At 47.6% G+C, this 19741-nt stretch overlaps 5 protein-coding genes across 5 annotated transcripts; 3 read left to right on the top strand and 2 right to left on the bottom strand.

Moving 5' to 3' along the window:
- Positions 1 to 346: 346 nt before the first annotated feature.
- On the bottom strand, positions 347 to 1093 carry N7466_007141 (uncharacterized protein; the record flags this gene model as incomplete). The annotated part of the gene is made up of 2 exons (XM_057166530.1): positions 347 to 849; positions 934 to 1093. 2 exons carry the CDS (start codon positions 1091 to 1093, stop codon positions 347 to 349), a joined length of 663 nt encoding a protein of 220 aa, XP_057019571.1.
- Positions 1094 to 2566: 1473 nt separating this feature from the next.
- Positions 2567 to 2848, top strand: N7466_007142 (uncharacterized protein; the record flags this gene model as incomplete). The annotated part of the gene is made up of 1 exon (XM_057166531.1): positions 2567 to 2848. The coding sequence occupies one exon, from the start codon at positions 2567 to 2569 to the stop codon at positions 2846 to 2848; it is 282 nt and encodes a 93-aa protein (XP_057019572.1).
- Positions 2849 to 2918: 70 nt separating this feature from the next.
- Positions 2919 to 3137, top strand: N7466_007143 (uncharacterized protein; the record flags this gene model as incomplete). Its single annotated transcript, XM_057166532.1, has 1 exon — positions 2919 to 3137. One exon carries the CDS (start codon positions 2919 to 2921, stop codon positions 3135 to 3137), a length of 219 nt encoding a protein of 72 aa, XP_057019573.1.
- Positions 3138 to 5040: 1903 nt separating this feature from the next.
- On the top strand, positions 5041 to 6068 carry N7466_007144 (dienelactone hydrolase; the record flags this gene model as incomplete). Its single annotated transcript, XM_057166533.1, has 5 exons — positions 5041 to 5183; positions 5250 to 5323; positions 5379 to 5560; positions 5651 to 5913; positions 5972 to 6068. The coding sequence occupies 5 exons, from the start codon at positions 5041 to 5043 to the stop codon at positions 6066 to 6068; spliced, it is 759 nt and encodes a 252-aa protein (XP_057019574.1).
- A 134-nt stretch (positions 6069 to 6202) lies between these two features.
- nrps14 (PKS-NRPS hybrid synthetase psoA) lies at positions 6203 to 18492 on the bottom strand (the record flags this gene model as incomplete). The annotated part of the gene is made up of 7 exons (XM_057166534.1): positions 6203 to 9102; positions 9153 to 11018; positions 11075 to 11766; positions 11816 to 14039; positions 14102 to 14322; positions 14378 to 17465; positions 17523 to 18492. The coding sequence occupies 7 exons, from the start codon at positions 18490 to 18492 to the stop codon at positions 6203 to 6205; spliced, it is 11961 nt and encodes a 3986-aa protein (XP_057019575.1).
- Between the last annotated feature and the right edge of the window lie 1249 nt (positions 18493 to 19741).

Raw genomic sequence — 19741 nt, forward strand, 5'->3', positions numbered from 1 at the left:
TGAAGAAGAAAGTTGAAAAAGAAAGAAGAACAAGGGAAGCTTTTTAAGTTCAAAAGAATAGGAAAGTGAGTCAACAGCGAAAGGTACTTTCCCCCAAGGTTTTGAAGAGAGTGATCCTTAGGCCAATCAAACAGAAGCTGCCCCTCGTGGAGAATGTCATTAACTGCAACGTAAGTAACTCGTATACTTAACCTCTGTGAGATCGTTCTAAGGTTTGAAAGTTACCCGAGGATACCGGCTTGGGCTATAGGAAAACCGTATTTTTCATGTTATGGTTTGTAAGATTCCAACCGTTGCAGTGTACCTAGGCGGATAACGCCATCCGGTCTTCCGTGTCTCCAATATCTCAGTGCTTGACCAAGTCTGCAAGCGCCAATCTTGCACTGTTCCTCAAGTTTTCCGACCCCAGAACTCGTTTTTCGCTTTCTTCCATATCTTTCTCCTCATTAATGTCGCTGTCTCTGGCCCCTCCCACCCAAAACGGCGTAATCAGCGGTGGTATAACAGTATATGCATCCAAAACTCCCTTCTGTATCAGGCCGATCATGGCAAGATCTACTGGTGATTGAAGACCCTGGTAGCCGCCAAGATTGTAAAGTAAGGTTTGAGCGGCACTTTTAGTCACAGCATATCCCAGCGCTCCCACAGGATACCATGATGGGGCCACGACACGCGAATTTGCTTGCTCACTGGTATTCACACCCCACAACTCCATTTCGAGCCTGTAGGACCGTCCAACGTGGTCGTACTCTGGGGCATTTGGGTCCTGGTAAATATAGCGAGGTGGTAGGTTGTCCAGGTTGGGGATATTTGAGCTGCTGCCCACGTAAAGGATATCCCAACCAGAGCCTTTGGGTTGAAACATGCGCATCAGTTGTCAGTAAGAGTAAGGCTATCGGATCTCTGATGAATCTCTAATAATGAAAAGCATACCATATGGAGTTGGAATCGGTTCTCTTTGCGGAGTCAGCTGGTTGAATTCTTTCTGGGAGCTCATTTGACGGCTGAGTTCCGCAAAAACGTCGCGAACATTGATATCCCAATCAACGTCGTCTTCAAGAATCAAGGCTGTCTCTATATCCTCTGATACCATCTTCCTCCAAATGTTTGCATGTGCCCGCCAGCAACCTAATTGTTCATGTTTAAGATAATGGCTCCCGTAAGGCCTTGCCTTTTGATGTATCAGGCTTCCATACACCTAAAAGAATTGTACCAACTAGATCAGTAACTTTCAATGTAAAGATAGATAGTACTTGAGGTCAGTTGCTCTTACACCATGCTCCGGCGTCAACTTTAAGCCACTGGCAGCTGCAATCAAAGTCATGGCATCTTGCCGGTCGGTACGACTAATATGCGAGTTTATTAGCACGCATAAACCGATTAGATCGAACCCATCAATTGCATGTGTGAGCCCAGGGGTTAGTGGAAGGAAACAGACAAAAAGACTTCATTGTGGGGACACACTGTGGTAAACTTATGTAGAATATTTTCTCAAAGCCCAGTGTTGAATTCATGGGCTCATTCTCTAATCCAATTGACATCGAAACCGGCAGGGGGCCTGGGGAGGAAAATGTGAATAGCAGACAGCATAAAATGATCAAATATGCCCCTGTCTGGTACATAAGTCGCATTGGTGTGTTATAAAATAATTTCATGTCCATCTTGCAAGGAGCATGTTTTTTCCCGGAATTGAAACAAATCTAGGCCGAGGGGCCAAACTACATAAAGGGTCTTCTCAATATTATTTACAAGGCGTAGAACAGTTTCACTCAATGTCAGCAGTAAAGACGGTTACTATCAATTAAACCAAGTCACAGGCCTTGAGGTTTCCCGGACTTGCCGGATAGTCACCAAAGCGGAAGGTTGAAAACGAAGTTCCGTTCACTAGGCCATTCACGAGCTTAGGAAATTAAACCCAAGCTTCGGGTGATTGAACAGCATTACGGAAAAACTATCTTACTGGACTCTGGAAGGGTCCTAAATAGTTCGTCCATTGCAAAATATTCGCAGGATGTGTACTGAGTTATGTTCAAATGGCCGCTTGCGGAAAGATGAACACCCTGAGTGTGTCATGGGTAGTTAAGGTTATTTACAACAATCTATAGATCCACGGCTGCTGTTAAGGTTATCCATAATAATAATATTTAGACCCTAGTGATCGATCCCTCAATCATCTAAAATCCGTGATATTTCATCGCTCTTTTCCCTCTAATTTCCTGTAGAGTAATGATTCTCAGGCAATGCTCATAAGATTGGGATCTTCCCAATACCAATCAAAAAGTACTAACCGTTATGAAATACTGTAGACCATGAATATTGTAGTAAAAGGTGATCTCGAAACAAGGTTCTCGTATCGATCGGACCTCGTATCAATTTGATCTTGAGCCCAGGTAGCGTAGCTTTTTTGAACCAAACATCCAAAATCAGTGGTTGCTCTGCCGAGCTCATGGATCTATATGAATGTGATGGTTAAAATGTGAAATAAGTCACTTTTCATTTTACATTCCTTGTCGTTTTCTCAATATCTGTATGCAAGCCAACTACACATCAGTCCGCGATATCAAAAATGTTTCTCACCAAGAAGTTCCTCCTTTATCTTATCCCACTTGCAACTGGTCCTTTAGCCATCACTTGTCTTCCAGATGGCTGGCAACCGTGGGCAGAGGCTCGTGCTGCAGGAATAGACAACGTCATTGAAGAACGTAGTCTCCAATGCGATATTTACGTTGAAGTGATTGATTTATTAGGGGCACTTGGTGGACCCGCAACTGGGTTCTGCAGCTCCTACCTCCATATTCCCAGTACCAGCACCGTCCCTGGTCCCACTGTCATACCACCACCAGTGTAAGAAGGCCTGAACTGAATTGATGAAGACATATGCTAAAAAGGAATACCGAGGCAGTACATATACGGACATTATGGGAACCACCACCCTTGGCCATGAAAGAATGGTGAGGATGATGATGGAAAAACGATCCAACGAACCGGCCAACAATATTGAGGCTCGAGCCACTCCAGCCGCTCTGCAGGGCCTCGCTTCCGGGGAGATCTCCGCCGCATGCAGTTGTCTGCATATTACGCCAGCTGCTTACTACACACAAACATTTACAGCTGCCGCTCAGGTGAGTGAAACGTGAATTTATGCTGCGGGATACTGGTGAAAGTCGGCATTTGAAGGAAAGCTAATTGTCTCAGACTATCACCGAAACCATTACTACCTTTGCCTTCTGAGAGCACCATTCAGGTGGCAAATTCCAATAGATCCTTTTCTTCAGGGCCAATTTCTGCTATGAAAAAGTATCTTACTGTGCTTATTTGTTTGATTCATCGCTGCACCGTGCTCCAATGAAAATTACACCTTGTGTATTTATTTCATAATTCCAAGTCAAATCAAAACATCCAATATAACTTTGCCGTGTGACTGAAATATAGCATGGTTAATATTTGGTGCACGCACGAGATGCACAAGATAACCCCTGCTTGGAAGCAGGGACATACATTGATACATATACCTGTCTATCGGGAAACCTCCAGCACTCTGCCAAGGTCGTAACCTTGGAAGAAATCTGTAGATACTGCGCAGGAACATCAACCGAGAATCTCAAACATTCCGTCGAGGTTCAGCATCAAATCAAATAATACCGGAAGTTTCAACCTTAGAAGTCGAAATTTTGCTCCACGTTTTAGTCGGTATTTCAGTGGACCGACATATGTATGCTGCGTTCCAACCAATTTCACCCGGAAAGGTACCAGGTAGGAAGGAGGTCTTGCGCCGGGTTGCGTTTCTGCCTGCAGCTTATGGCATCGCGCCAACACTGACGCTTACCTACTAGTAATTGCTAGTGTTGAAGAGTTTGTTAGGATATGCCCATTATTAGATCCACAATCCCGCGACGCAATCCCACGACGCTACAAACTTGTTAGGATATGTGCGTTTTCGTCAAATTACATTGGCGAATTGCGAATTAGAATTACAAACTGCCAATTGCCAAAATTATTGACCATTGACAATTGTGAGTTGTGAATTGTCAATTCCAATGTTGTGAGATGCGAATCATCAACCTGTGATATCGGATGCGAGGATTGCATATTATCTTATAAGATAAACAATTTATAATTATCGTATTGAATTTGTTAGGATATGTGCATTTTGTCAAATTGCCAATTGCGAATTACGAATTGTAAATGCGAACTTGAATCTCGTGAGTCCTATGTACGACACTCGCACAGTATCTTACATGGAGGTTCAAATGTTGATGCTTAACGCTTATGTTGATGAATCTGAATGTTAGGATATGCGCAATATATTATCTGCCGCATGAGCGATTATCCTTGACGCTCAACGCAAACACTAATGTTTGATGCTATGTATGTGGTATTAACTAACCACTTTGGTAGGATATGCGCGTTGTTCTAAGTGTCGTTTATGCGCATTACCCTAAAAAATTGTTCGTAGAATATTGTGAATCCGGTGACGCTCCCACTCGGCGCAAGAGTAATGCAGCACGGGTTGACACTTGCTGAAGGGAAACTGGGGCCGGATAGCTGACACGGGGCCGGAGACGGCTCAAAGGGATACGTGACCCCGTTGCCGGTACCGGGCCGGAACACCAATCTTGCCCAGCCAAGACCGACGGATGACGGATAGAATCTCAAGAGCTTCTAGACGCCTTCTTAGCCTCCTTCTATATGTCTGAGGGCAATTTCAAGAAAAGGGAAACCTTGGAGGCCTAAATGTCAACATTGAAAAGTCAATGAAACCAATCTTCTAACGAACCGAGAGATCGGTCGAAGTTACTGCACTCGGTGTCCGGAGATCAGCCTCGGCTTTAGCAAGATTGATTATAAGTCCATGGCTAAATCCGACTCGGACTCAATATACCTCAATGAGGGGTAGAAGCTTATGTAGGAAGCGGTGAAACTATTTATAACCCACCAGGGAACAGAGATGATATTAAAATATTGTATCTCTTGTACCACTAGATTGCCCACTTAAAACCGACAATTCCCAAGTTCGACTCGTCAGTCGGAATAAAAGAAATGGCCTCCTTACCCCCTGACTCGTGCTGTTACAAGGGCGTCAAGCATGAGGGTGTCGCCAAAGGTGCGCTCACGCATATTGCCGGCACCGAAGCATACACAGTTTATCCCGAGAGTCGATCTACCGAGAAGGCAATTTTAATGTGCGTGTTTCCTGGTGTAAGAGACTGATATCCAGAAATGCAGACTCTGACCTGACTTTCATCCAGCTTGACCGATATCCTTGGGCACAAGCTCATCAACACGCAGCTTATTGCGGACCAATTTGCCGCGAATGGCTACTGTAAGTTTCGACGAAGATGGAGACGGCTGGAACAACGCAGTGCTGATTTGAATAGTTGTCGTCATTCCTGACTTGTTTGAAGGGGACCCAATCCCACTGAACAGGCCTGGTGATTTTGATATGGAGAAATGGCGAAGCGGTGGATATAATCCCAAGGGGACGGCACACTTCCCGCCGAACGTCGATCCGATTGTTGATAGCTGCCTGACAGCCATGCGAGATACTTTCGGTTGCAAGGTATGGATCAATCACTGTTTCCCTCGAAGAGCCTCCATGGATGTGGCTTTTATCTACCTGATATTCGGTTCCTAACAAACAAATCTATAGACCATTGGCGGAGTTGGTTATTGCTTTGGTGCAAAGTATGTTGCGCGCTTCCTGCAGCCAGGGACGAAGATCGATGTGGGATTCTTTGCCCACCCCTCCAATGTTACTGAGGAGGAGCTGAGCGCCATTGGAGGCCCCTTGGCGATCGCTGCCGCCGAGACCGATAGCAAGTTCCCGCCTGAGAAGCGCCATACCAGCGAGGAGATTTTGCAGAAGACTGGTTTACCTTATCAAATCAATCTGTATAGTGGCGTCAATCATGGGTAAGTTCATCTTGAATTCCGCAATTTAGCAATATGGGCAATTCTAATCTCGATTTAGATTCGCGGTGCGCGGTGATCTGAGTAACCGAGTTGTCAAGTATGCCAAGGAGACAGCCTTTTTGCAAGCTGTTCTGTGGTTTAATGAACATCTATAAATATGCAGGTGTTGCGAAGGAATTGTTCTAGGAATATTGGCAGTCATCAGCTTTTAGAGAGAAACGTCGCAGTTCGTCAAAAATTATAAGTGGATTCACTCTCACGAGCTATCTACCAAAATCAACTAAGAATATTATCTTGATCCCTTCACCAATTTAGGGAGCAGTGTTTGCCCATCTGTAGCCTGCCGCAAGTACGTTCCAAGCAAGGCGCTCATGCCTGAATTTTCAGCAAGGTCAACCCACTCTGCAACAGGAATCATCTCAAATTTTTCACCCGTTGTAGCCTCCATAGCCTCTTGCACCTCCTCCTGTCCTAGTTCAAGTTCTCCAGATTGGAAACGGAATTTGATACCCTCGCCTCCAGCTAACCCAGACTCGTGCACTGCCTCCACAATTTGCTCTGCCACAGAATCCACAGAAATCAAATCAAAGCCACCAGGCCAGGTTCTCGTGTCCGGGATCTTTTTGATTTCCTGCGAAAATCGCATAATGTTGCTGATAAGGTCCAGTTCTGGCGCACCCGGCCCCGACACGCTAGATGGACGGTGAATCCAAACCGGCAGACCGAATTCCTGGCTAGCTCGCTCCAGATATACCTCGCATACCCACTTGGCTGCCATGTACCCATCGTTTGGAATTGCCGCAGGGCTATACATGGCGAGTGAAGTCTCCCCGAAGCTTGGCTGTGAAGCAAGCCGCGTAACACTAGCCGAAGAAACGAAATGTAATGGAATGCGACGGGATAAGGCAAGCTTGACAAGCTCAATGGTAGATGCGACATTGGTCAACTTGAGCGATTGGTAGGTCTTCATGAAAGAGACATCGGCACCGTTATGAATGATCACATCGGCCTGACCAAATATCGAAACTGCGTCCGAATCCGCCAGTCCCAACTTTGGGGCACCCAAGTCTCCATTGTGCACGCGCACCTTTGGATGGGAGAAGATTTCTGCCAGTTCATGGTGAGGGCGTCGGACAGCGAGACAGTGAATAGCTTGAACTTTGTCATCGTCCAACAAGTTACGTAAAATCTCCCTGCCGATGAAGCCGGTTGCTCCTGTGAGAACTACAACACTGGATCCAGAAGCTGTGTTTGGATTTTCAGGGCCAGGTAGTGTGTCCTTGGAAGATAAAATCATATCCTCGATTTCCGTTTCCCAATTTATGGATTCTCGAATCTTATCGGACAATTTGGTGTCGACAAGAGAAGCCATGCCACGCAAGGTACTTGCTTGAAACAGCTGGGGTAGAGACACTGACACTCCAAGGCGCTCCTTAATCAAATTCTGCAAAGTGACAAGTGAAAGAGAAGTTCCACCGCAATGGAAATATTCCGCTTCTGATCCAATTGAGTGATGGGAGATAATGTCGCGAGGAATTGTTGTTTGCCAAAGTTGACGCAGGGCATCCTCATAAGGCAAGTGGCTTTCTGTCGGAATACCGTGCTGTGGATTTTTCTCAATTGGCAACTTATTCACGGCCGACCTATCCACTTTGCCTGACATGTTTTGCGGAAGATTATCGATCTGAATTATTGCGGCGGGCAGCATGTATTCTGGGAGCTGAAGGTCGCGCAAAACTTGGTCCAAAAAGCCTGGTGGTATTTCAACTGCGTGAACAAACGCCACCAGGAATTTTCTGGTGACATCGTCAACGGAAGACCTGGGGGAGACTACCACTTGCAGGACTCTGCCCTTGGAAGCTTTCAAAATTGCATCCTCGATCTCCTCAACGTTGATGCGAATTCCGTTGATCTTGGTTTGATTGTCCCCACTGATGCGGCCCATGAGAACAATGCCACCATCATCTGTAAGTCGAGCTCGGTCACCAGTTTTATGAATTGTGGTCCAACCGTGGATCCGGAAATGGGAACTTGACTGTTCATCTTTTGAAAAGCGTTCTCTAGTCTTGCTGGCAAGGAGATACCCCAAAGCTACACCCGCTCCTCCAATCACCAGCTCGCCTGGAAATCCGATGGGGACTGGATTTAGCTCTTCGTCGACAATATAAACAGAGTTGTTCGGTAAGGTATGAAGAATAGCGGATGTTTCTTCAGTCAAAATGTCCGTGTCCATGTAAGGGACTTCCGTTGAACTGCATGCCATCGTTGCCTCTGTCGGACCGTAGGCGTTGATTAGTTTCAAATTCGGCTTCTCGAGAGATCGAAACTCCTGTATCAAGGTGTTGGATAGGTGCTCTCCGCCTGAAATTGCGAGCCTCCAATTGGAGTTTTTGAAATCTGAGTTTCCGTGACGGAACCAAGAGAAATATTCAGTGGGAGTTGCAACTGTGGTGGTCACATATTCAGATTGAATAAGGCTCGCAATCGCTGCGGGATCGACGCGATGCTGAGTGCCAGCAATGATCAAGGTTCCTCCATTGCAGAGGGAAAGCAGGATTTGGCAAATAGACATATCCCAGGCATATGAAGATTGGTGTAAAATTGTCTCCTTTTCTTCCTGGATCCCCCACGCCTGAGTAAAAGCGTGAACTTGATGGGAAAACGCCGAGTGAGTGATCCTGATTCCCTTCGGAACGCCAGTCGAGCCGCTCGTATACATAACAATGGCTACATTTTCGGCCTGCGCGCTGTTTGGCACTGGAACCCTGCTCCGCGATTGGAGACAAGACACATTGACGGACGGTGCCGAAGCTCGGAGTTGGTGGACATCCTCGGCAGTGGTTGCATCAGTCAAAATAAAACAAGGGGCAGTTTCGGAGACCATGACAGATAGTCGATCGATGCCTGATTTCTTGTCCATGGGAACGTAGGTTCCACCAACACGCCAAATAGCCATCATGGAGCAGATCCAAACAGCCCCGGGGGCTTGGAATACCCCAATACTGTTTCCAGGCTGTGCTTCTCTGTCAATCAACTCATTTGCGATTTCGGAGACTCGATCCGACAACTGAGAATATGTGAGTCCAATCCCACCTGGCTCTTTCAGAGCCACATGATGAGGATAGACTTTTGCAATTTCGTCAACTCGGTGGACGATTGTTTCGGGCCATGGGTTTTCTACCTCGGGTCCTGCAGACTGTTAATATTCAAGAATTCAGAAAGGGAATTGGCAAGCATACCTCTGCCAGCTATCAACCCTCGTTCGACATCCGTGTTGGAAAACAATGGCGGCCATGAGACCCTGGTAGCAGGATTTTGAACAAATGCTTGCAAGAGACCATAGTAACTGCGGAGAAGCATTTCTGCATGTTGGAGCTCATACAAATCCTTTTGGACCGCCAAGTAAATCACTGTCTCGTCGCCACCAGCAATATCCAGCACATCGAGATGAAGGTCGTAGGATATACCGCCAACCGTCAACAGCGATCCATTCGCAACACATCCACAAAAATCACGGTTCTCCGCAATCCCGGGGCGGTAGTTGAAAGAGACTTGGAAAAGAGGACTGTGTGCTGTAGATCTGGGAACATTGAGATCAGACAGGATGACACTCAGAGGAATGTGGGCATGCGAGAACGCCGTCTGGGAGATGAGTTTCATATTCTTCAAAGCTTCTCCAAAAGACTGAGAAGACTTGCGATGGAATCGAATTGGAACAAGGTTCAGGAACAATCCAATAGTTTGCATGATGTTAGGGTCTGTTCGATTCCCGTCGCCAAGTCCGATACATATATCGTCAATCTCGAAGACCCGTAAAAGAAGAGTTTGCCAAATTGCCAGATGGAAATGATAAGGCGTCACTTGAAACATTGCTGAACACTTCTGAATTTGTGCTGAAAGATCCTTATCAAGACGGATATGAGATTTATGAGTTCCGATGCCTGGAGCTAACATGGGCCGACTTGACAAACGAGAGAAAGGTAGCAGAGGTGCGACCGGTGGAATATCGGCAAACTCTTCTTTCCAGTACTCCAGGCTACTCTCCCAGGCACCAGTTTCATGATCGCGCAGCTGCTTCAAGGTGAAGTCTGGGTATTGCAGCATCTCGTTAGACAGTGGCAGCCCGTTGTAGGCTTTTTCGATGTCGGACCAGAATATCTCAAAACTGATGCCGTCCATGTTGATGTGGTGGAAGCCACAAATAAGCCAATGCCTGTCGTTGCGCAAGGACAAAAGCTGTATGCGAATCGTCTCGCCATCATCGATTTTGAAAACATGCGATCTCATTTGGTCTTTGAATACTTCCACTTCTTTCTCGTCGCCAATGAGCTTGCGCTCTAGTCGTAGTGATGACTTGGCCCAGATTCCCTGCATCCCTTGTTTGTCTTCTCCCAAGAAGAAGAAAGTTCTTAGGGATTCATGATGCTGTCCTACTGTTTCAACTGCTCGGGAAAAGTCTTCAATCCGCAGGTGCCCCTTTATCTCAAAGACTGGAGTGACATTGAATGCAGACTGATCCTCGACAAATGATCTCAGAAAGTAGAAACGGGATTGACCGTAAGACATGGGCACAGTTCGCTGAATCGTTCCTTTTTGAAGACCCACGTCTGCAGCATCGCCGACAGAGCTTGCAGAAGATGAGCTCTCATCGTTGTGGTCCGAACTTGAATCGCCCGCCCGTCCAGATATAACTGAGGTTCCACTTTTGCCCTCAACTGACGGCACGTTCTCCAAGTGGAAAGCTACGGCTTCTTCACTTGAGTCAGAAGTTGGAGTATCCTGTGTAGAGTCTGGAGCCGACGAGCCTATCTGTGATGCGCTAGGAATCACAAGAGCAGGGGCCTTTGAGACACCTTCCTCATCCTTTGTCACGCCCGGAATCAGTCCCTCAGGGATCATATTAGCTGCCGATTGCAAGAGGTCACGAATTGAGGCTGCGTTGAAAATCTTCAGAACGGGCATATCAACAGCGATCTCCTTAATGAACCAAGACCTAAGATCTACGGCGACGAGGGAATCAACACCAAGTTCATCAGGACTTAAATCGAGAATATCCTTCTCCGGATCTGTCTGGAGAGCAGACCGGAGCTTGATGGTCAACATGTCTTCAATCTCGGATTAGTTAAGAATTCTTCAGATGTCAAAAAAATAGTTATCTTACCTTGCAGAATCTCGGAAACTTCGTCTTTGGATGTGGCCTCAAGAAGTTGGAGTCTAACAATGACACCAGCCTTGTTCTTCTTGTTCGTCACAGCAAAGGAGTTGGACTTGAGTACCAGGTGCTGGAATATAGGATTTGTGACCCATGTTTTGGAGTCATCGCCGTCAATTCTCAACGAGCTGCACAGCTCGGAGCTACCCGTTCGTTCAATGCAGGAAAGCACTCCCTCGGCAAAGACCTCCCGGAAGTCCTGCTCTGACATCAAGGTGTGACCAACTCGGTAAAGATACGATTGTTGGTCCATGTTCAGCTCTCGGGTCACATAGCCATTGCCCACAATTGCACCAATGTTGATGGCATACCCAGCCAGCCCCCGGTTGCGACGTTGGGCTGCCAAGCTGGCCATGAACATATTTGCGGCATTGTATGCAGCCTGCCCAGGGTTTCCTGTGATGGCAGCCATCGATGAGAAGAATACCATGAAATCCAAGGTGTCCTCCGAAAAGAGTTCATCAAGTATAATGCTACCTTGGATCTTCGGCTGCAAAACCTTCTCAAGGCTGGGCAAGTCGAGATCTAGGAACATTGTGTCTTGGAGAACCATAGCACCCTGTGCAACACCACCAATCTGAGGCATGGAGTTCGCAATCTGATCGTAAGTATTCTTGACGGACGCGCGGTTTGTAATGTCACTGATTTTGTTAGAGCACATAACATTGTCCGGAAAAATGTGATTCTTACCTGGCAAAAACGCGGACAGTGCATCCGTTCTGAGCGATTTGGAGTATCCACCCTTGATCCACCTTGGGATTACGACTGGACAAAGCAATATACCGGGCGCCTTGGCTAGCCATCCACTGGCATAAGGAAAGGCCAAGCCCGCCTGTAAGTCCAATCAACCAGTATGTTTTATTTTGGTCAAACCTGACGACACTTGTTGCGGGAAGGACTTGTTGAGGCAGCTGATCTGTTTCCCAAGTGAGAACTGCCTGTTCAAGAGTCCGAGGCTGTTTGTCAATAAGGTTTCTCAGAGTTAAACTTTCCAGTCTGTTGAGATTCACCGGGCTGCGGTCCATTTGAACCTCAAACCACAAGGACTGCAACTGAGAAGAGACTTCATTCACGCCAGCAAGGCGATGTGAGTATTGTGAGTCTTGCATTGTCAATGTCCGTTCGGTTTCTAGTCGGCATTCGTCGGGCAAGGCACTCAGTAGGACGGATAGTAGATCATTGCCGCCAGCAAAATTGAACAATTTCACAACATTTGGCGGAATAATTCCCACGATATCACGTCGTGCAGAGCAGGGGTGAATGAAGACCGATGGGTGTGGGCGTGGGCTTCTCTCTGTAGTCAAAAGGCACAGCCGAATTCCTTTTTGCACTGCATGCTGTGTAAGCACCACAGCCAGGGAGAAGTCCGGCTCCAGAACTGCAATTGTACTTCCAGGAAGCACGTTTCTGAATAGTGCTTGGGCAATGAAGTGCATGTAAAGGCTGAGCATCAATCGGAGAGACTCCCCCTTTTCCTTGCCGCATCGCAGACGCCATGATTTCGGTACACGTATGCATGAGCTAAGAGTTTTTGACAGAGTGACAACATCAGTGCCTGTTTCGCAGTCCTTTCCTGCGACCAAAAATAGGAAGTCCGTTTCGTTTATCATGACGGGTCGGAGGAGTGATTCCGTTACTTGGATTTGCACATCTTCATCCACGAAATCGGAAGAAAGATAGTTTCCTTTCAAAGCACGGTAGTGACCATCAGATTTCCGAACCGTCACCGCCGAGGATTGCCGGGATACACTGTTCACAATCAAACGTTTGGACGAATTGTATCGATCGTTCCGTTCACCACACAACTTCAGTCGGGGGATGAAAATATTTCCCCCAATCACATTGATTTGTGGCTCTGTATACCACAGCATGCTCTGGAGCTGGCCTTTCTGCTCCAAAATATCCGTACCCTCAAGCTGTAGCAGCTTCTTGGCAATGAGATCCGATTTTGCGTCTCGAAGAGAATGAAGGTTCATAAATTGCACCCTCAAATGAGGCATTTCAACTCGCAGTGTGCGTTGCACTCCAACAATCATATTGGCAGATGGGTTGTCACCCTGTGCACCGTGGCCAACCCACAGGATATTTTTGCTCTTCTCGAAAAGCTTTTTGAAAGCTTCCAGATTTTGAGGCGTCATAGAAAGTAACACAGGTTCATCCAACTCGGACAGGCAAAGCACAGAGCCCATGACTCGCAGCTCCGCAAGAGACACGTCCGCCAATGAAGAATAGATTGTGATTTTGCCATAGTGGAGGCCAACTGTTTCCCTTATATCCAGCACTAGGGATGTTGTCAAAGAGCTTTGTCCACCGATAATCGTCAATGACTCGATCCCCAGGGTCTCATTCGTCGGAGACAGGGGGTCGCGCAAAAGACTGACACGCTGATCAACAGCCTGTGCCAACATCACTGAGAACGGTGCTGGTGATTCCGATTGGTGGCTGATGGAGAGATCGGTGCCAGAAAATCCGGCCTTGCGCATAAGGCCATTCCATTTTGTGGTGGATAGACACGGTGACAAGGTACGTCCCTCCGCATGACCCTTCCACCATGTTGGAAGTCCACCAAGGATGAGACCCAATCGCATCACGCTCGGATTGGTCAATTCGAGGAGGAGCAAGTAGCCACCGGGCTTTATCAGACGCCGAATGTTGGACAGTGTTTTGTCAATATTGCTCGTTGCATAGACGGCCAGCGACGCAATCACCAAGTCAAAAGATTCTCGGGCGTATCCTTGCTCTGCGATATCTTTCTCAACATCTAGCACCTTGAATGCCATCTTGGCTTGATGTTCATGAAACTTCTCCTGTACTTTGTCAAACCCATCATCCAAGAGATCTGTGTAGGTGTAGGAAGCGAATGCTTCCTTCAGTCCATGCAGGATTCTTTGGGTATTATCACCAGCACCACCTCCTAAATCACAAATCCAATTATTAGAAGAGAGCTACTGGCGGAGGTTGAGTTTTAAAACTTACCAATTTCCAAAACATTGATGTGCGGATAGCGATTGCCTATCTGACCGGCAATCTGAGAAAGCTGCTCTAGAAAGAATTCAATGCCACAGGCCTCCGAATAAAATTGCTTGAGAAGATTATCGTTCTTCAGCATTTCAAGTAAGCTGACTTCTCCACGGACAATGGAAGGCAACGCCTCGCCGACCTGTCTCATGATTTTCATCTCAATGCTATCCGGGTACCTGGAATATGTCAGCCTCGTTTTTCAGGATTCAAGTCGAAGTTCAGGGGACTTACCTAGAAATTAGCTTCAAAATATCTTCTGTGATATCATCGGCAGACTCTGATGCCACCCAATGGTTGTCGGCTGATTTGACATTCGAGACACAATGACTGGCGTAAGAAAGCAAATGGACGTGATGTGGTGAAATTTCCGGAATTTCAGCTTCATCGATTGACAAGTGGAGATTTCTCAAATAGAAGTGCGCGACGCGCTCCATGTCCAACAACTGCTGATTTTGCGGTCTGAAATGCTCGTCTGCATCCAAGCCGGTCATCGTGGGCTCTTCGGGGCTCCACTCGAATTCGGTGAACATTGGAACATCCGTAGCGGCTGTCAAGGGAGTGAGTGGCGTTGTGTGGAGCCCTTGAAGTTGTACAAGTGTGTGTTCGCGATTTGGAGAATACAGATCTACATCGCCAGAAAGTTCTGAAAACTGGACAGTGCCAACCGACGAGTAAAAGGGAAGAGAGGAACCGGGACCTGCCAGTTCAAAGCAAGCACTGGGGTTGATACGAATACTGTCAATCTTGGTAGGCAGATAGAGTGTGCGAATACGGCCATCGCCGGGGAAGGAGTATGCTAGCATTATGGCCTGAATAGCACCATCCAACGACCCGGGGTGGATCAACAAGCGTTTTTCGTTGATATCCTGCAATGGAACGGCGATAGCACCGGTAGCCTCATCGATCTTTCTGCTGAGCGCTGTGAGTGCACGGAATGGACCAGTGTAACCAAAGCCGAGGTCCGAAACGAAGTTGTAGAACCGGTCAGTCTCAACTTCCAAGTAAGACCCCTGGTGCTCACTGGCCGCCGGTAGATCGTCATAACTTGGACTGCCCAGAGTGACCTTGATTTTCGCCGACGCATGTAGTGACATGGACGAAGAGCCTTTGTTTGCATCGGAATAGCAGTTGAAGCCTGCAGTCACAGAGTTGCCCTCGGTGTGAGAAAGTGTCAAAGCATAGATGATTTCCACTCCCACATTTTCTTCTAGAACAAGAGCCTGGCCAATGATGAAGTCCTGCAATTCAATGAGCCTGATGGACGAAAGCCCGTATTGCTCAATCAAAATCTCGACAATTGCTGATATGTAGCCTGCTGCGGGGAACACAAACTGGCCTTGGACTTGGTGGTGGGCTAGCCATGGAATTTCCCGAGTATGGAGATAATTTCGCCAACGGATCTCTTTCTGTGTACCATCCGGACATTTGACTCCAAGAAGGTAATGGAAGTTTTCTCCGGCCTCGCGAAACTCCATTGAGGCACGAGATTCATGCCAATAGACCCGATCATGATCCCAGGGGTACGTCGGTAACCCCTTCACAAGCCTCCTTGGTGTGTAATCGGGAAACAAAGTCTGGTCGAACTTTGCAAACTCCACGGCATTCTCTCCAAGTGAAGTCCACAAAGCTCCAAGTGTAGAGGCAAATGCCTCTCTGCTGTCTTTTCCTCGGCTGCATGTTCCAGTGTAAGGGAGCTCGCTGCCTGAGACTTCTTGAATTGTTTGCAAGGCAGGGCCCTTAAGTGCCGGGTGAGGACCAACCTCGACAGCCATGTCAAAGGGTCCAAGAGCAGCGGTCGCAAAGCTGATAGCCTGCGAAAACAGCACTGGATTCACCATGTTATTGCTCCAGTATGTATCTGTCAGGCTGTCATTGACCTTTTCGATGTTTTTAGCATAGACACTGGAGATCCAGGTAGTGCTGTTGCTATCATTCGCCCGCTTCTGAATACTGATTTTGCAATTCTGAAGAGCTTCAATATAGGGAGCAGCACATGGAAGCATATGGTGAGAGTGATACGCCTTGTCAACTTTCAGCATCCGTGCAAACAACTTCTCATCCTCGAATACCTCTCTTGCTTCCTCAATGGCATCCAAATCGCCGGAGAGAGTGACGCTGGCAGAAGAGTTACTCGCAGCGACGCAAATGCGCCCTTCAAGGGTCGGCATATCGCAAAGTTCCCGGGCATCTTCGAGGGATGTTCCTGCTGCCATCATGGCGCCCTTGACTCCGTTGATGTCCGCAGAATACTGCAGGGCCCAACCACGATAATAGGCGATCTTGATTGCATCATCAGCACTCAGATATCCAGCAGCATATGCAGCGGAGATCTCGCCCGATGAATGTCCGACCACGGCAGTGAAGAAAACTCCTGCTGCGCGAAGCAAATCAACCAACATTATTTGGATGGCGGTGCATAGAGATTGCGAAAACAATGCCTGGCCTATGCGTGATGAGGCGGCATCTTTCAATATCTCATTTCGCAATGACCACTGGGGGCGATGGTCTTCAGGGAGGTTTTGAAGGGCAAGATCGAGGCGTGCAATACATTCGGCGCCAAGTGATGATCCACTCAGCAACTCTGCTCCCATTCCAGCCCATTGCGCACCTTGACCAGTAAAAATGCCGAGCAACTTTGGCCTCTTGGTGTTCAAAGTTTTAGAAGCGGGCGTAAAGTCGACTGGTGATTGCGCAGCTCTATCCAGTTTGGAAATCAGATCCGCTGCATTGGAAGCTGAGATTGACACTCGCACTGGAAGAGTCGACCGTCGACAGTTTAACGTCCATGACAAATCGTGCAGGTCAACGCCTGGCTCGGATTTCAAATATGCCGATAACTGACGGAGAGTTGCAGCAAGCGCTTTTTCGGACGCAGCCGAGAAATTAAATGGTGCGAATAAAGGAGAAGTGGAGTCTGGTCTTGGATTGCCGTTTGCTCCTTCAAAGGATTCCAAGATCGCATGGGCGTTTGCCCCACCAAACCCGAAACTGTTCACACTGGCGCGACGGGGTGAATGATCTGGAATCGCTGGCCAGTCCTGGGCCTTCTTGATAATTTGCAAATCATTATAGAATGGTTTCACTGCTGGGTTCAACTCATTCAGCAAAAGGTTTGGGGGAATGACGCCGTGCTGCAATGCCAGTGAAGCTTTCAGAACTGCAGCCAAACCAGCTGTCCCTTCCGTGTGTCCGATTATGGTCTTGATGGATCCCACATAAAGTGGTAGCTCTTGGTCAGATTTTCTATGGTAATCTGCCACGTCTCCAAAGAATGCCGTGCTGATGGCTTCCGCCTCAACAGGGTCACCCGCGGGAGTTCCTGAAATATTTGATTAGCGTGATTTTTTTCTCGAGATTCACACTGTTGGATCCATACCTGTTCCATGAGCCTCAAAGTATTGAGGCCGATCGCTGGCTTTACTTATATCAAGCCCTGCTCTCGCATAGGTAGATCTGATCAAATCTGCTTGCGCTACCGGATTTGGCATGGTGATTCCTTTCGTTCGCCCGTCTTGATTTGTTCCTGTTTCGCGAATGATACACTCCACATGGTCACCGTCTGCAAGCGCAGCACTGAGTGGCTTAAGTACGACAACCGCAATACCATCACCACGGGCATACCCATCCGCATCCTTGTCCCACATGCGCGATCGCCCCGTGGGAGAGAGCATTTTCAATTTACTTTCAGCAACATATTGTTCAGGTCCGAGAAGGAGATTTGTTCCAGCTGCCACTGCTATCTTGGTTTCACCGGTGCGCAAACTTTGTACCGCCTGGTGCATTGCTACCAGGCTGGACGAACATGCAGTGTCGATCGTCATTGATGGACCATGCCAGTTAAAGAAGTATGAGACGCGATTGGAGAGGATGCTTCGAGCCGTTCCAGACGCGAAGTATGCAGGAATGCTTTGGATATCTCTACCCACCAGATCTGCAAAATCATTTGACATCAACCCAACATACACGCCTGTGTCTGAACCTTGCAATTTTTCCATGGGTAGGCCGGCGGATTCGAGACTCTCGTATACTGTCTCTAACAGCAGGCGTTGCTGAGGATCAATTGCGTTCGCCTCCACGGGCTTGGTCCCAAAAAATTGGGCGTCGAAGCGCCGGTGATCATCGGATAGAACATAGGAGTGTCGAACATTGCTTGTTCCATGGTGGGAACCATCCGGATGATAGAAGATGTCGGGATTGAAGCGACTTCTTGGGATCTCCGTCAAGACATCTCGAGGTTCACGCAACAATTCCCAGAGCTTGGAAGGGGATGTTGCATCACCGGGGAAGCGACAAGCACTTCCAACAATCGCAATGGGCTCTCCTATGGTATCATTGTTGCTCGACATGATGCAGTCTGAATTCTGCAAAGTGTAGGCTGTTCAATGTTGCGAGAGCGCAATGTTATTTCTCTGAATTGAAAATTTGGAACTCGACAGAATGCGGCAGGGCCGAATAAAGTATCAATTTCTTGTGGCCTTCGACCGGTACCAACTTGCGATCAACCATCCATATCGATACGAAAGCCTTGTCCTGACATTTCAAATCAAAAGCTAATTCGGATATTGAGCTTATGAGTGATAAGCCAATCCAGTCAGCTTCATCCGAACCGACATATCGCTTAACACATGTTGCATCCATCCAGACGAATCACATTGCAATGGTTGTACACAAAAGCCGGTTTGATATACGATCTGGGCTGAACCTGCATCCACAGAGTCCTTAGCGCTTGCATCATGCAGCATGCCGCCCTGACAGGTGGTGTGCAACTTCCTCCGACAGCAAAACTCACTATCGAAGGATTTCGATCACGGCGAAACCCAAGCCCGACTCCGACTCCGAGTCTGGGAGCCATGTCGAGGATGAAAGTGACCAGGTAGGTCATCAGCTCGATACATGACGCCATGATATGACTTCATTTTGCTCTTGTGCATATTATTTGCTGTTTTTCGCATATCACGTATAGCGCTCAGATCCTAGATTTGCTCCAGTAGATCTAGAGATGAGGTTCATGGGAGAATTAAACTATCCGATCGTGGACAAGACCCGATGACCTGAGAGCCTCCACCACTGATCCTTCGATATCTCACAAAACGAAGTGACGTTGTCGAGTGGAAAAACCTTGATGTCACAAATGCACATGGCAGACATATTTGGAATACCACGCTTGAGCCTGTGCGACTCTGGAGATGAGGCAGCAGAGGCCATGGCTCCACCGCCGGGAAAGGATTCTGGAAGAATGCAAGGAACCTTGTAAGGAACCATGTCAGGTACCTTGTCCGCGCGTGGTTCCAAAAAGTACCATGATTCTGCCCAAAAAGTAATCATCAGGCAGCCTTTCCAGGTACCACATCGGGAAGGAGCCAAACTTCATTCAAATGTTCAAACATCGAATGGTCGGCTCCCATAACCTATAATACAGCAGATATATGACTACCTATACAGGTAGGAGCTAGCTCCATGTTACCTTTGATGGTAGCACCTTGACGTTTCGTCCACAAGTGCTTGCACTTGCATCTTCTTGAGGTCGATCGGGATATTTTTAACGACGACCAGCTGTCGAATTCCAAATCCATGTTGGCACAAGCAACAGCCAGG

This window comes from Penicillium verhagenii, assembly GCF_028828195.1.
Source record: "Penicillium verhagenii strain IBT 33310 chromosome Unknown utg000007l_segment0_segment0, whole genome shotgun sequence".
NCBI lineage: Eukaryota > Fungi > Ascomycota > Eurotiomycetes > Eurotiales > Aspergillaceae > Penicillium > Penicillium verhagenii.